The 16,000-nt window shown below is 46.7% G+C and overlaps 1 protein-coding gene across 1 annotated transcript in view; it reads left to right on the top strand.

Annotated features, from left to right (window-relative positions):
• The first annotated feature begins 7,408 nt into the window (after window positions 1–7,408).
• HES7 (hes family bHLH transcription factor 7) overlaps window positions 7,409–16,000 on the top strand; it is a 53,846-nt gene continuing 45,254 nt past the window's right edge. Inside the window, exon 1 of the mRNA XM_077470625.1 lies at window positions 7,409–7,486. Within this exon, the coding sequence (XP_077326751.1) occupies window positions 7,421–7,486 (66 nt within the window). The 5' untranslated portion in view covers window positions 7,409–7,420. The remainder of the gene's footprint in view (window positions 7,487–16,000) is intronic.

Raw genomic sequence — 16,000 nt, 5'->3', positions numbered from 1 at the left:
TAATTACTTTATTTGCAGCCCCGCCATCTTCTTCTCTGGTATTGGTTCTGATAAAACAGATAATTGTATTCGTTATTCTTTAATTTATTATAAGTATTAGTATTGTTATTAGTTTTATTTATTGTGTTTTTTCATATTTTTATTAAAGCGGGACTGCACTGCGGAAAAAAATATTAAAAGCCAGCAGCTACAAATACTGCAGCTGCTGACTTTTAATAAATGGAACCTCACCTGTCCCGGGGTCCAGCGATGCCGGCAGCCGAGGCCAATCGATCGCTCGGCTCTCGGCTGCTGCCGCCACCATTCTAGGTGAGGGAATCAGGAAGTGAAGCGAAGCGGCTTCACTTCCCGGTTCCCTACTGCGCATGCGCGAGCTGCGCCACGCAATAGGAATTGTCCGCGCTGTCTCTGGGACCCGTGTGTGTCCCAGCAGACAGCGCGCAGGGACAGGAAGAGGCATAGACTCCTGTGGGAGTCTATGCCCGGAAGTGGGTGTAAATACCTGTCTTTGACAGGTATCTGCACCCCCCTCCCCCCTGAAAGGTGCCAATTGTGACACCGGAGGGGGGGGGGGGGGTTCCGATCTGCGGAAGTTCCACTTTAGGGTGGAAGCCCGCTTTAAATATCATTTTTTTATTGTTCATATACAGTATCCAAACTGTACATTCACTACTACATTGTAGCAAAGTGTCACTCATTTCTCCAGTGTTGTCACATGAAAAGATAGAATAAAATATTTACAAAAATGTGAGGGATGTAACTGTGTATATATATATTGTAAGGGATCTTCCCGGGGTAGGGTGTGTTTGGACACAGTTCACTGCAGACTTGGAATTTGATAAAGCAGATCTTGGCGTTTATTCGTGGTACAAACAGTCCAGCAAACAAAATATACAGCAACACCGTGCTTTCTAAGTACAACAAAAATAAAAGTCCTAGCCCGGCTGGGCGCTTACTAACAGGTTCTGCTCACCTATCTGACACTTACAAACACAGCGTCTTTCGCCTGGATATCGCAGGGTGAGTTTTAGCTCCAGCAGTGGCTGTGCTTGCAGCTTCCTTCAACACACAGATTGTTCATTCCCTGGCTGAGAGCAATCACCTGCAGACCCTGCAGAGCCTTTAGCTTCCCAGGCTAATTAGGATCCAAGCTCACCTGATCCCAAACCCAGAACTGGATCGGGGGATGTGGAATGACAGGTCCCTCTACCAAACCTACCTGCCATTCCATATAAACCCAGGCCCGGCAAAATTAAATAACAACTCAGCAGCATATCGCTGCTGAGAAACTGATCCATCCTGGACTTACCATCTCACACTGTGTAGCAACCTAGGTGAGATGTACACCCCCTCGATCACTTCTCCAGTGACATGTCTACAATATATATATATATATATATATATATATATATATATAAGAAAGCTCAAAGGGTGAGGTGCATGTCGGTCGCAGTAGCATGTGCAAAAGCAATCAAGCCTTCCCATGGGCTTATATCATAGAAAAAATCAAGAGGGATTGATGCACAAAAAAGTGTTTAATGAAAGAATTAAAACATTCAAAATATACAGGCAGTCATAGTAGTGATTACTAGACTACTGTGACTGCCTGTATATTTCGGATGTTTTAATTCTTTCATTAAAGTGGAGGGCCACCCTGAAAACAAAAAAAATATTAAAAATTACAAAAAAATATAAAAAAAAAATGAAAATTATTTTTATTTTTTTTACTTACCAGAAATGCCTGTTGCTAGCCACTTTCTCCTAATCTTCCTCTTCCGCGGAGATCTTCTGTCTTCTGTCTTCGTCGCGGCGTCTTCTGGGTAATGAGTCGCGCTGTGTTCTGGGAACTGTGTGTTCCAGAACACAGCGCGTCCCATTCAGAAAGCGCTGCGGGACTCGCGCATGCGCAGTAGCTGCGGGACTCGCACATGCGCAGTAGGAAACGGGCAGTGAAGCCGTAAGACTCCACTGCCTGTTTCCCTTACAAGGAATGGCAGCACCGGGACCCGAGAGCCGAGGGACGGGTCGGCCTCGGGCGGCCGACATCGCGGGCACCCAGGACAGGTGAGTGTGTTGATTAAGTCAGCAGCTGCAGTGTTTGCAGCTGCTGACTTTTTTTTTTTTTTTTTTTGTATAACCGGCCCTCCTCTTTAAAGTGGTTGTAAACCCTTACAAACCACTTTGACCTACAGGTAAGCCTAGATTAAGGCTTACCTGTAGGTCCAAGAAATATCTCCCAAACCTATACGGTTTAGGAGATATTTGCCTGAAGACGGGCACCGCTGTCTATGGCGCATGCGCCGTAGACAGCGGTGCGCAGGCGCACTGAGCGTGGCATTCTCGATAACGAAGATGCCGCGCGTCTTGGCTCCCGTGCGCATGCGCGGGAGTGACGTCATCGCGCCTTCGCCGAATGATAGCGGCTGAGCTGCGAGACCCACCGAGAAGATGGATGTGCCGGACTAGAGGGGACAGCGGTGACTTCGCTGGCTCCTGTGTCAGGTAAGTGACACATAATGGACTACTATGCGATGAATAGTAGTCCATTATGCTTTGCCTTTGCAGGGAATGAAAGAGGAAGTAAAGTCATCAGGGTTTACTTCCTCTTTAAAACCCTTTTTTGTGCAGCAATCCCTCTTGATTTCTTGATTTTATATATATATATATATATATATATATATATATATATATATATATATATATATATATATAAATATCTATCTATCTATCTATATATATATATATATATATATATATATATATAGATAGATAGATATTAAGTATAAATTATTTTTATTGAGTATATACTGTAGTTGGTTGTGATGAAACAAATAATATTTATTGTATTTATTTGTTATTATTTGATTTATTATAATGGATTTATTATTATTATTTATTTTTTATTATTAGTAGTAGTATCATTCTTATCTATTGTTTATATATATATATATATATATATATATATATATATTATTGAGTATCAATTCTTTTTTATTGGTCATATATTTTATTTGGTTGTGATGAAAAAAATAATATTTATTGTATATATTTGTTATTATTTAAATTTATTATAGTTCATTTATTGTTTTATTTAAATTATGATTATAATTACTTATAAGGTTACTTGCAGTAATACAACTCCCTAGATCTTCTTTATTTATTTATGTTTGTAACTCACATTCAGACCTTCTTCAGTGACACCCCACTTTGTATGACACGGGGAGCAGACGTGCGTTTTGCCGCGTGTTTGTCACAAAACGCGCTGCAAACGCGCCAAATCCCACACTGGAAAACCGTCCCGACGCTCCGCAAGCGAAAAGGTTCTGGAGCTACTTTGGGGCGCTTGTCCCGCACAGGGCAGCCCTTTAACCACTTGCCGACCGCCTCACGCCGATGTACGTCGGCAGAATGGCACGGGCAGGCATAAGCACGTACATGTACGTGCTTTGCCTCCCGCGGGTCGGGGGCCCGATCGGGCCCCCGCCCGGTGCCTGCGGCGGTCGGTTTTCGTTCGGGAGCGATCCCGGACGAGGGGACGGCCATTCATTCATGGCCACCCCCTCGCGATCGCTCCCGACGAATGGAAATCCCCGGTGACATCACTTCCTCTCCTGTAATGTAAACACAGGAGAGGAAGTGATGTATTCTCTCCTCCGTGTCGGTATTTTTCGTTCCGACACGGAGGAGAGCGGATCAGTGAGTTGCACCAACACATCCCACACACAGTAGAACATGCCAGGCACACTCACACCCCCCCTTTACCCCCCGATCACCCCCCCAATTACCCCTGCCCCCCAGTCACAGTGACACCAATGTCATTTTTTTTTTTTTTTTTTTTTTTTTTTGCATTGGTGTCATTTGTGACTGTAATAACTGTTAGGGCAGTTAGGGTTAGCCCCCTTTAGTTCTAATGTACCCCCCTAACCCCCCCAATAAAGGTTTAACCCCGTGATCACCCCCCGTCGCCAGTGTCACTAAGGCTGGGTTCACATTGCAGCGGTTTATGAGAACGAATGTGATTCGCACCGCACTGCAGTGCAAATCACATCCGATCTCTGTGCGATTCGAGTTCAGCCATTCGCCGCACCCGCCGCACCCGCCACACCCGCCGCACCCGCCGCAAATTCGCACGGGACCCTTTTTTTGGCCCGCAGCAGAATCGGATCGCATGGGTGTTCACACCATGCGATCCGAGTTTGCAGATCGCACTGCGATATGCGAACTGATCTGGGGGTGTCAGTAACATTTCACTGACACTCCCAGCAGTTCGCATAGGGCAGTGTGAACTGCCGCCGGGAGGCATGCGATGCGGGAACCCGCCGCGGATTCGCGGCGTTTCCGCATCGCTCCAGTGTGAACCCAGCCTAATAAGCGATCATTTTTCTGATCGCCGTATTAGTGTCACAGGTGACGCTAGTTAGACAGGTAGGTATTTAGGTTCGCCGCAGCTTTTTATAGCGCTAGGGACCCCCATATACTACCGCATAAAGCCCCCTGATTGCCCCCTAGTTAACCCTTTCACCAGTGATCACCATATAACTGTTACAGGTGACGCTGGTTGGTTAGTTATTTTTTTATAGTTTCAGGGCACCCGCCATTTATTACCTAATAAAGGTTTAACCCCCTGATCACCCGGCAGGTGTCATTTGTGACTAATAACTGTTAGGGCAGTTAGGGTTAGCCCCCTTTAGTTCTAAGGTACCCCCCTAACCCCCCCAATAAAGGTTTAACCCCGTGATCACCCCCCGTCGCCAGTGTCACTAAGGCTGGGTTCACATTGCAGCGGTTTATGAGAACGGATGTGATTCGCACCGCACTGCAGTGCAAATCACATCCGATCTCTGTGCGATTCGAGTTCAGCTATACAGATAGTATGGCTGAATTCGTGTCGCACCCGCCGCACCCGCCGCAAACTCGCACGGGACCCTTTTTTTGGTCCGCAGCAGAATCGGATCGCATGGGTGTTCACACCATGCGATCCAAGTTTGCAGATCGCACTGCGATATGCGAACTGATCTGGGGGTGTCATTAACATTTCACTGACACTCCCAGCAGTTCGCATAGGGCAGTGTGAACTGCCGCCGGGAGGCATGCGATGCGGGAACCCGCCGCGCATTCGTGGCGTTCCCGCATCGCTCCAGTGTGAACCCAGCCTAATAAGCGATCGTTTTTCTGATCGCTGTATTAGTGTCACAGGTGACGCTAGTTAGGCAGGTAGGTATTTAGGTTCGCCGCAGCTTTTTATAGCGCCAGGGACCCCCATATACTACCGCATAAAGCCCCCTGATTGCCCCCTAGTTAACCCTTTCACCAGTGATCACCATATAACTGTTACAGGTGACGCTGGTTGGTTAGTTATTTTTTTATAGTTTCAGGGCACCCGCCATTTATTACCTAGTCTCACTAGTGTACCCCTAAATTTAGGGGTGTCTACTTTCTAAAATGGGGTCATTTGGGGGGGGGGGGTTTGTGCCATCTTGGCATTTTATGGCCTTCAAAACTGTAACGCCCTTAGAAAGCCTGAAGGCGGTGCTTGGTTTTTGGGGCCCCGTACGCGGCTAGGCTCCCAAAAAGTCCCACATATGTGGTATCCCCGTACTCAGGAGAAGCAGCAGAATTTATTTTGGGGTGTCATTTCACATATGCCCATGGCATGCGTGAGCAATATATCATTTAGTGACAACTTTGTGAAAAAAAAAAAAAGTTTGTAATTTTCCCGCAACTTGTGGCAAAATATAAAATATTCCATGGACTCAACATGCCTCTCAGCAAATAGCTTGGGGTGTCTACTTTCTAAAATGGGGTCATTTGTGGGGGTTTTGTGCCATCTTGGCATTTTATGGCCTTCAAAACTGTAATAGGTAGTGAGAAGTGAACTCAAAAAATTACGCCCTTAGAAAGCCTGAAGGCGGTGCTTGGTTTTCGGGGCCCCGTACGCGGCTAGGCTCCCAAAAAGTCCCACATATGTGGTATCCCCGTACTCAGGAGAAGCAGCAGAATTTATTTTGGGGTGTCATTTCACATATGCCCATGGCATGCATGAGCAATATATCATTTAGTGACAACTTTGTGAAAAAAAAAAAAAAAAAAAAAAGTTTGTAATTTTCCCGCAACTTGTGGCAAAATATAAAATATTCCATGGACTCAACATGCCTCTCAGCAAATAGCTTGGGGTGTCTACTTTCTAAAATGGGGTCATTTGTGGGGGTTTTGTGCCATCTTGGCATTTTATGGCCTTCAAAACTGTAATAGGTAGTGAGGCGTGAAATCAAAAATTTACGCCCTTAGAAAGCCTGAAGGCGGTGCTTGGTTTTCGGGGCCCTGTACGCGGCTAGGCTCCCAAAAAGTCCCACATATGTGGTATCCCCGTACTCAGGAGAAGCAGCAGAATTTATTTTGGGGTGTCATTTCACATACGCCCATAGCATGTGTGAGCAATATATCATTTAGTGACAACTTTGTGTAAAAAAAAAAAAAAAATTTTTTTTTTGTCATTATTCAATCGCTTGAGGCAAAAAAATAAAATATTCAATGGGCTCAACATGCCTCTTATCAATTTCCTTAGGGGGTCTACTTTCCAAAATGGGGTCATTTGGGGGGGTTTTGTACTGCCCTGTCATTTTAGCACCTCAAGAAATGAGATAGACAGTCGTAAACTAAAAGCTGCGTAAATTCCAGAAAACGTACCTTAGTTTGTAGATGTGACAACTTTTGCGCAAACCAATAAATATACAATTATTGACTTTTTTTTTACCAAAGACATGTGGCTGAATACATTTTGGCCTAAATGTATGACTAAAATTGAGTTTATTGGATTTTTCTAATAACAAAAAGTAGAAAATATCATTTTTTTTCAAAATTTGCGGTCTTTTTACGTTTATATCGCAAAAAATAAAAATCGCAGAGGCAATCAAATACCATCAAAAGAAAGCTCTATTTGTGGGAAGAAAAGGACGCAAATTTTGTTTGGGTACAACATTGCATGACCGCGCAATTACCAGTTAAAGCAGCGCAGTGCCAAAGTGTAAAAAGACCTCTGGTCATTTACCAGCAAAATGGTCCGGTCTGAAAGTGGTTAAAGTACATAAGCCGCCCCGGGCACAACACGGTGTCACGTATGAAAAACACAGAAAAACTTTACTGCTGACCCCCCCTTCAAGGACATATCCCTCTTCACAGCCCAGAATTTCCATCATCACACTTGTGTGCATAAAGTAGATTGCACTCCTCCTCCTCCTCCTCCTCCTCTCTCTGGGGTCAGAGGCCTCCTTATTGTCCACCAAATGGAAGGGGAGGAGGCAGCAAAGGGCCAGGAGCCAGAGAGGGGAGGGGGCGTGGCCTTGGCTTTGAAGTGTACAGTGAGGGGGTGTGGAGATGGGCGTGGTTAGAATGGGAGATTTAAACCTCCAGCAGACTCCCTATGGCAGTATTTGCAGCTGCAAACATGCCTGATATGGAGTGTGCTGAAGCTTTCCCCTCCAGGAAGGTAAGAAATGCATGAGATCCGATCCATAATAGATACATTGTATTTATTATGTCATCACTGGGATGATTTAGGCTGTTATATGTGTATAGTGCATGAAATACATTGTAAAGTCTACATTTGTTTTGTTTTTTTACTTTTTAAAACCTGGAGATTAAACATTTCAGCAGATTCGTTTTCCATTTTTTTGTATTTAAAAGCAATTTTACAATTCCCCTTATTATTAAGATTGCTTGCAAATAGGGAAATCCATATTTATATAAAAAATAAACAAAGATATCAGATAAATCAAAAGATACCAATTGGATATTAATAGATCAGAGGAAGATGGAGCGTTGAGTCTCCTAATGTCTTTTTATATCTCCCTAAAGGTGACCATACACTATGCAATCTGATTGTCCAATCTCCTTTTTAGCTCTACCGTCAATTGCAGTATGTAGTGCAAGGACCTGCCTGATCTGATACTAACTGAATAGATTTTTTTTTAGGTGCATCCTGCTATTACATAGTTCTTGTGAATGTAAAAGAGATTGTACAATCAGATTGCATAGTCCAGCCATTCTCGAATAGGGCTCCTCCAGGGGTGGCTATGGGTTCCTTGAGCTGTGCCTAACTTACCTCCTATCTGATGTAAGGAACATTCTTTACATTGACCTCCAATGTAAGGGGCATTCTTCCCACTGACCACCAATGTAAGGGGCATTCTTCCCACTGACCACCAATGTAAAGAGTATTCTCCCCAATGACCACCAATGTAAGAAGCATTCTTCCCATTGACCAATGACCACCAATGTAAGGAACATTCTTCCCATTGACCACCAATGTAAGGGGCATCCTTTACATTGACCATCAATGGACTAACCTTATCAGGGGTTCCCTAAGACCTGAACATTATTTCAAGGGTTTCTCAGAGCCAAAAAGTTTGAGAAAGTCCGGTATAGTGTATGGCCAGCCTAAGTTCTAATTTTTTTTTATTTTTATTTTATTTTTTGTTTTATTTTTTTACACTTCCTATACTGCGGCAGGAGAAGTGAGACTCCATGGTGAGGAATTGGGGACACAGCTGAGATCTGTCCAAACACCACTCCTCACCATTAAATGGCTAAAACAATCCATTACTAAGGGCCCATTCACACCAGCAACCGTGCGTTTTTTGCATTCGCATTGATATCTGTTTTTACATGTGTTTACAGTGCGTTTTTTCCCAAGCATTTATAAGAGCTTGTCTGCTTGTATTTGCTTTGAGGTCACTTCCTTCTTTTTTCTTTGGGCTTGTGTGTGCTCTGCATTTTGTTTCCACATCTTCACATGTAGGTGCGTTTGCGTTGCGTAAAAATGCAGCTTGTTGTACTTCTTGTATCCTCACTGCACTGCGCTGCGATGGTGTGATCTATGCCTCTTGGGTAACATGGGTTGTGGACTCTACATGCAGTGGAAACGTGTTAAAAAAAACACACCCCCACTGCACTGGGTGTGAATGGGTCCTAATACAGTCAATAGACCTAGAGCAGAACATTAGGAATGTATTGTGTCTTCTTGAAATCATCCAGATTGTACAGTGTGCACGGCTTGCTTATATGCAAGGTTTCTGGGTCGTTCCTATGTATTTCAGTGCATTTAACAAGTCCTGGTGTTTTCTTAGCAATGCCCAGAGGTGGTGGGGGGGGGGGGGGGAGGGCGGCATCCCCAAGGTGGAGGAACAGGGGGATCCCAGAGGTGGGGGATCCCAGAGGTGGGGGAACAGGTGGGGGATCCCAGAGGTGGGGGAACAGGGGGGTGGGGCCCAGAGGTGGAGGAACTGGGGGTTCCACAAGGTGGAAGAACAGGGGTTCTCAGAGTTGGAGGAACAGGGGGTCCCAGAGGCAGAGGAACAGTGGTGGAGGAACCGGGGGATCCCTGGGGTGGAGGAACCGGGGGATCCCTGGGGTGGAGGAACCGGGGGATCCCTGGGGTGGAGGAACCGGGGGTACTAGGGGTGGAGGAACATGGGTCCCTATGGGTGGAGGAACCGGGGGGGGGGGTCCCCATGGGTGGAGGAACCGGGGGGGGGAGGGGGTCCCCATGGGTGGAGGAACCTGAGGGATCCCCATGGGTGGAGGAACATGGGTTCCCAGAGGTGATGGAAGAGGGATCCCAGAGGTGGAGGAACAGTGGTGGAGGAACTGGGGGGTCCCCATGGGTGGAGGAACCAGGGGGTACTAGGGGTGGAGGAACATGGGTTCCTAGAGGTGGAGGAACAGGGGGATCCCAGAGGTGGAGGAACAGGGGGATCCCAGGGGTGGAGGAACCAGGGAGTGTAAGGGGTGGAGGAACAGGGGTTCCCAGATGTGAAGGAATAGGGGGTTCCAGAAATGAAGAAACAAGGGGGCCCCAGAGGTGGCAGCCTTGCTACTGGGGTCATTCTATTAACACCAGATTAGCACTTATTTTATTTCTCTCACACTAACATGTGTAAGGCAGATGGCATTGGGCAGATTCATGCACACAGATAACCCTGCTGAATATTTCCAGGATGTGTCCCCTGTGTCTGGTCATGTGATTTGTGATATTACATGGCCACATACTGGGGACACCAGAGAAGAGGAATTGTCCTAGACCTAGTGTTTACCTAGTAACTCCCCCGGGCAGGGTCACGTGACTGTATGAATCCATAGAAAACATAGAAGATAAACGTTAGAAAAAAGACCAAGTGGTTCATTGGGTCTGCCCAATTTAAGGAAAAAAAAAAAAACTATATATATATATATATATATATATATATATATATATATATATATATATATATATATATATATATATATATATATATATATATATATATATATATATATAATATTATAATTATAATATTTTTTTTCAAATTTTTTTTGTATGAATATAGATCTGTGTCTGTCCCAAGCATGTTTGAATCCAATCCAGACAGTACTGCCAGATAAAAGCAGTAGGTGGGGGGCAGAAAAGTGGGATTGCACAATTATAGGGGGTTGTCCAATGGGGTATCCCCCTAAAGGGAATCTCCCCTTTCTGGATGCTTAATAAGGGGGTTGTTAAATAGTGTACTAGGGCCCTGTGATCTACAGCTACATTACTGTCTGTATCCTTTAATGTGGTTCTAAAGGCAGAAGGTGTGTGTTTTTTTTTTTTTTTTTTACTTTAATGCATTAAGGAGAAAAAAAACTTGTGGGTACAGCACCCCCCCCCCCCCAGCCTCCCCTTAGACTTACCTGAACCCATTCTCGGTCTATTGATTTACATGAGAGCAGCAACTCTATTGGGCCTCTCTCTCCTCATTGGCTTACACACAATTGGGAACCATTGGCTCCTTCTGCTGTCAGACACACCCATTGAGCCAATGAGGAGAGGGCAGGGGTGGGGTCGTGCTACGCTCTGTGTGTGAATGGATACAGAGTGTGGCTCGGGAGTGCCCCCCATAGCAAGAGGCTTGCTATTGGGGGCACTCGGCGGGGGGGGGAGGAGCCAGGAATGCCTGGCGGGGGACCCAAAAAGTTGGGAGGCTGCTCTGGGTAAAACCATTACACAGAGTAGGTAAGTATAACATGTATGTTGTTTTTTTTGTTTTTTTTTTCCTATAGAATCACTTAAATGTTAAAATGGTCGGTGTATGAATATTCAGAAATATTTACTTTGGAAAAAATAAAATAATAATTCATTTTATTATGATCCATAGTTTATTTGCCTCTGGTGGTTCAGATTTTTTGAAAATTAATATAATTTTTTTTTTTTTTTGTAGTAATATTGTGTATTAATAAGAGTTTTTATACTAATTAATTATATTGTTTTGTTATATTACTACAAAATACTAAAACAAAATGAAAATAGAAGAAAAACAAAACTAGATGCAGAAAGATTATTATTACTAATATTATCATTATTAATATTGCAGTTAAAAGTAGTAACTCATGCTAGATTGTCCAGTCACAGTATTATAGTAGGACTATAGGCAAAACTTTTATTTTTTTTCATTTTGGATAACGTAAGGGAGGGTTATAAGTAGTGATGGACGAACTTCCGACGGGACGTTTCGCGAAAGCGAAATGCGAACGGACCCAAACGTTCGCGAAACCGAACGTTCGCCGCGGGCCCCATTGACTTCAATGGGAGGCGAACTTTGCAAACCTTCATGTCGAATTTGCGGCCACGTGGTAATTATTAGGGGGTAAAACGTAGTCCCACCATCTGGACAATGACATAATACATGTATGAGGTGAATTTGGGATCGATAACTACAAGCATTTTTATTTTATTTGGGAAATTGTTCTAACAATTCAGGACTATGGAGCTAATGAAGGCAATGGAGGAGAGGGAAGGTCAGGGACCAGGGTAGGCAAAGAAGAGGGTGCAGGAGATGATCACCAGCAGCGTGACATACCGGAATGACACATGCACCGTGATAGAGGCATCTGACAGCAGCACCGTAATACAGAGCACTGACAGCAGCACCGTGACATACAGCGCTGACAGCAGCACCGTGACATACAGCGCTGACAGCAGCACCGTGACATACAGCGCTGACAGCAGCACCGTGACATACAGCGCTGACAGCAGCACCGTGACATACAGCGCTGACAGCAGCACCGTGACATACAGCGCTGACAGCAGCACCGTGACATACAGCGCTGACAGCAGCACCGTAAGCAGCCCCAGGAGGAAGTCAGCACAGCACAGGGATGGTGTGATCCCCTCATAATAAGAACCCCCAGGAGGAAGTCAGCACAGCACAGGGATAGTGTGATCCCTTCATAATAAGAACCCCCAGGAGGAAGTCAGCACAGCACAGGGATATCATAAGCAGCCCCAGTAGAAATATGACACCGCTCAACCTCTTCAAAGAGGAGGGTAGGGGCATATAGTACGGTGTGCTTTTTTGGGTCAGGGAAGTGAGCCAAATGAATTAAGAAGGTCTGTGTGCTTGATTAAAAAAATAGTTTATAGACATATACATGGTCTACTGGTCACATGTGTTGAATTCCTCCGAGATCCATGCCTCATTCATTTTTAGAAATGTGAGGTAGTTAACACTGTGGTGAGCTAGGCGAGTACGCTTATCGGTCACAATCCCCCCTGCTGCGCTGAACGTCCTTTCGGACAGGACACTGGATGAGGGGCAAGCCAACAGTTCGATTGCAAATTGGGCAAGCTCTGGCCAGAGGTCAAGCCTGCCCACCCAGTAGTCTAGGGGTTCATCACTCCTCAGAGCGTCCACATCGGCCGTTAACCCAATGTAGTCGGACACCTGACGGTCTAGGCGTTCCCTGATGCTGGATCCGGATGACACCTGTCGATGGGTCGGCTGAAAGAATGACCTCATATCCGAAGTCACCAACACATCTTCAAACCGGCCTCTTCTTGCAGGCGCTGTTGGATTGGTACCCGCAAATCCTTCTCTGGGAGTGGGAATTGCTCCTCTGCCAGCGCACGCAAAAGCAGAATGCAGCATTTCTCGAAGCAAGGCCTGGAAGTGCTGCATTCTGACAGCCCTCTGCGACGGCGGTAACATTTCCGCCATTTTGTGTTTGTACCGGGGGTCTAAGTACGTTGCCACCCAGTACTGGTCCTTGACCCTCATGCTTTTTATACGGGGGTCCCTATTAAAACACTGGAGCATGAAGGCCCCCATTTGCACTAAAGTGGAAGCGGTGTGGTGGCCTGGCTCCTGCTCATCATCCAGGATAATGTCGTCCTCTTCATTCTCCTCTCCCCATCCTCGCACAACAGGGATCCCAGAAAGGTTTAAAGCATGCTCTTCTTGCTCCTGCTCATCCGCCCCGGCACCATCCTCCTCTGACTCCTCATCAGACTCCTGTTGTTGACTTGTCTCAGATAGAGTAGCCCCCCCTGGGAATTCATCCAGCATTGCGACTTCCTCATCTTCCCGCTCCTGCTCCTCCACAGCCTGATCAATGACACGACGCAATGCACGCTCCAGAAAGAAGGCATAAGGTACCATGTCACTGATGGCGCCATGGCTGCGACTGACCAGTTTGGTGATCTCCTCAAATGGCCGCAGAAGTCTGCATGTGTCGCGCATGAGCAGCCACTGGCGCGGTGAAAAAAAACCCAGCTCCCCAGAACCGTTTCTTTCGCAGAGTTCATACAGGTAGACGTTAACTGCACGTTTCTGCTGGAGCAGCCTATCAAGCATATAGAAGGTTGAGTTCCATCGCGTCGGGCAATCGCAAATAAGACGTCTGACCGGCAGATGGTGTCGCCGCTGAATGTCAGCAAGGCGAGCCATGGCCGTGTAAGATCTTCTGAAATGGGCCGAGATTTTCCTTGCCTGCCGCAAGATGTCCTGGACCCCAGGGTATTTGACAAGGAATCGCTGCACGACCAAGTTTAAGACGTGTGCCATGCACGGCACGTGCGTGATTTTGCCCTGTTTCAATGCGCTAAGCAGATTGGCACCGTTGTCACACACCACTTTACCAACTGTCAAATTGAGCGGTGTTAGCCACTCATCTGCCTGTGAACGCAAAGCTGAAAGGAGTGCCGGGCCAGTGTGGCTCTTTGCTTCCAGGCACAACAGACGCAGCACGGCATGGCAACGTCTCACCTGGCATGTGGAATAGGTTCTGGGGAGCTTGGGCGGTGCAGTGGAAGAGACGCTAGCAGCGGAAAAGGAGGAGGCAGCTGAGGAGGAGAGGGAGGAGGATGGAGTAGGAGGAGGAGAAGAAGAGTCAGGCCTGCATGCAATCCGTGGCGGTAAAACCAAATCTACACGGGTGCCACGGGTTACATGCTTGACGGCCGTCAGAAGGTTCACCCAGTGGGCAGTAAAACTGATATACCTTCCCTGCCCGTGTTTGCTAGACCACGTGTCTGTGGTCAGATGTATCTTGGCACCGACACTGTGTGCCAGAGATACATTCACTTGCCGCTGAACATGGCCATATAGCTCTGGGATGCCCTTCTCTGAGAAATACTTCCTTCCTGGGACCTTCCATTGTGGTGTTCCAATGGCCACAAATTTGCGAAAGGCCTCCGAGTCCACCAGTTTATATGGCAGTAGTTGGCGGGCTATGAGTTCTGACAAGCCAGCCGCCAACCGTTGGGCAAGAGGGTTATCCGGCGTCATCATTTTTTTACGCTCAAACATTAGGCCCACGGAAGCCTGCCTTTTTGCAGAAAAATGTGAGCTTGGCGTGATGGAAGGTGGAGTGGAGGACAATTGTGAGGAGAGAGGAGAAGGAGAAGTAGAAGACGAGGCTGGACGGTGAGAGCCTGCAGTGTGGCTTTGTGTGTTCCGTTGCTCCCACTGGGCTCGGTGATGGCTGCTCATGTGCCTTCTTAAGGCGGTCGTCCCTAGGTGAGTATTGGGCTTACCGCGACTAACGCGTTGACTGCAAAGATTGCAGATGGCAACGCTATTGTCAGCAGCGGACACGTTAAAAAAAGCCCACACTGCGGAGCCATGTGCCGGTGTCCTGGGAGCGCCAGATGTGACCGTACATGGTCGATGACTCGCTCCTGATACATTTGCAGTCTGCTTTGTCCCTGCTGTGCAATGTAAGTCATTGCTGCTTCTCCTCCCTATCTGCTGGTCCATATCTCCCTCTGAACTCCCCTCCTCTTCCTCTCTTGTGGGCACCCACGTGACATCACTAGACACGTCATCATCAACGTCACCTTCCCCACCGCTATAAGTAGAGATCTCGGAGTAGGCAGCAACACCGGGGACCAACCTCCTCCTTGGGCTGATCTGGGTACTGGCGTCAGACTGCTGAGTAGCGCTTGTTGCTACCTCCTCTTCCTGATCCAATACCAAGAGTGGCTGCGCATCAGAAATGTCCTCTTGATATGGATCGGAAAATAATTCCAGTGACTCAAGCGGAAGGTATGTGGTGGTGGTGGTGGTGGTCGTGTTGTTGGTGGTAGTGTCTTTGGGGGTGCACATAGCAGAGAGTGAAGAAGAGGGTGCAGATCGAGAGGATGAGGAGGGTGCAGAAGAGTAAGGCTGAGCGAGCCACTCAACCAAGTCTGGTGCATCCTTTAAAGTAATTGAACGCACCTTCTGCAACTTCCCACTTTGGCTCAAGCCTGTTGCTCCTGCCCTACCCCTACCACCCCTGCGGAAGGGCCTGCCTCTTCCTCTGCCTGTCATTTTTTAAATGACCCTGTGACAAAACTCTTAGTCCCTATACCGATGAAGGACTGCTGCAGTATAGGGCAGCGGTCAGCAGTGGTGCACGTCAACCCTATCTATTGTGGACCGATAGCGGTCCTTACAGAACAGCAGACTGTACCGCACTCAAGCCTATGTACCGTAGCACCCTATACCAAGTTACCAGTCCTTATAAGAACTTTTGTGGACCAAGCAGGTTGTGTATTAGTGTTTAGCAGACTGTACGTCAGTCCCTATACCGCTGAAGGACTGCTGCAGTATAGGGCAGCGGTCAGCAGTGGTGCACGTCAACCCTATCTATTGTGGACCGATAGCGGTCCTTACAGAACAGCAGACTGTACCGCACTCAAGCCTATGTACCGTAGCACCCTATA

This window comes from Lithobates pipiens, unplaced genomic scaffold (assembly GCF_037356315.1).
Source record: "Lithobates pipiens isolate NorthernLeopardFrog02 unplaced genomic scaffold, aLitPip1_a1.2 Scaffold_8, whole genome shotgun sequence".
Lineage (NCBI taxonomy): Eukaryota > Metazoa > Chordata > Amphibia > Anura > Ranidae > Lithobates > Lithobates pipiens.
The sequence above is the reverse complement of the archived record's forward strand: the minus strand, read 5'-3'. Positions and strand labels throughout refer to the sequence as shown.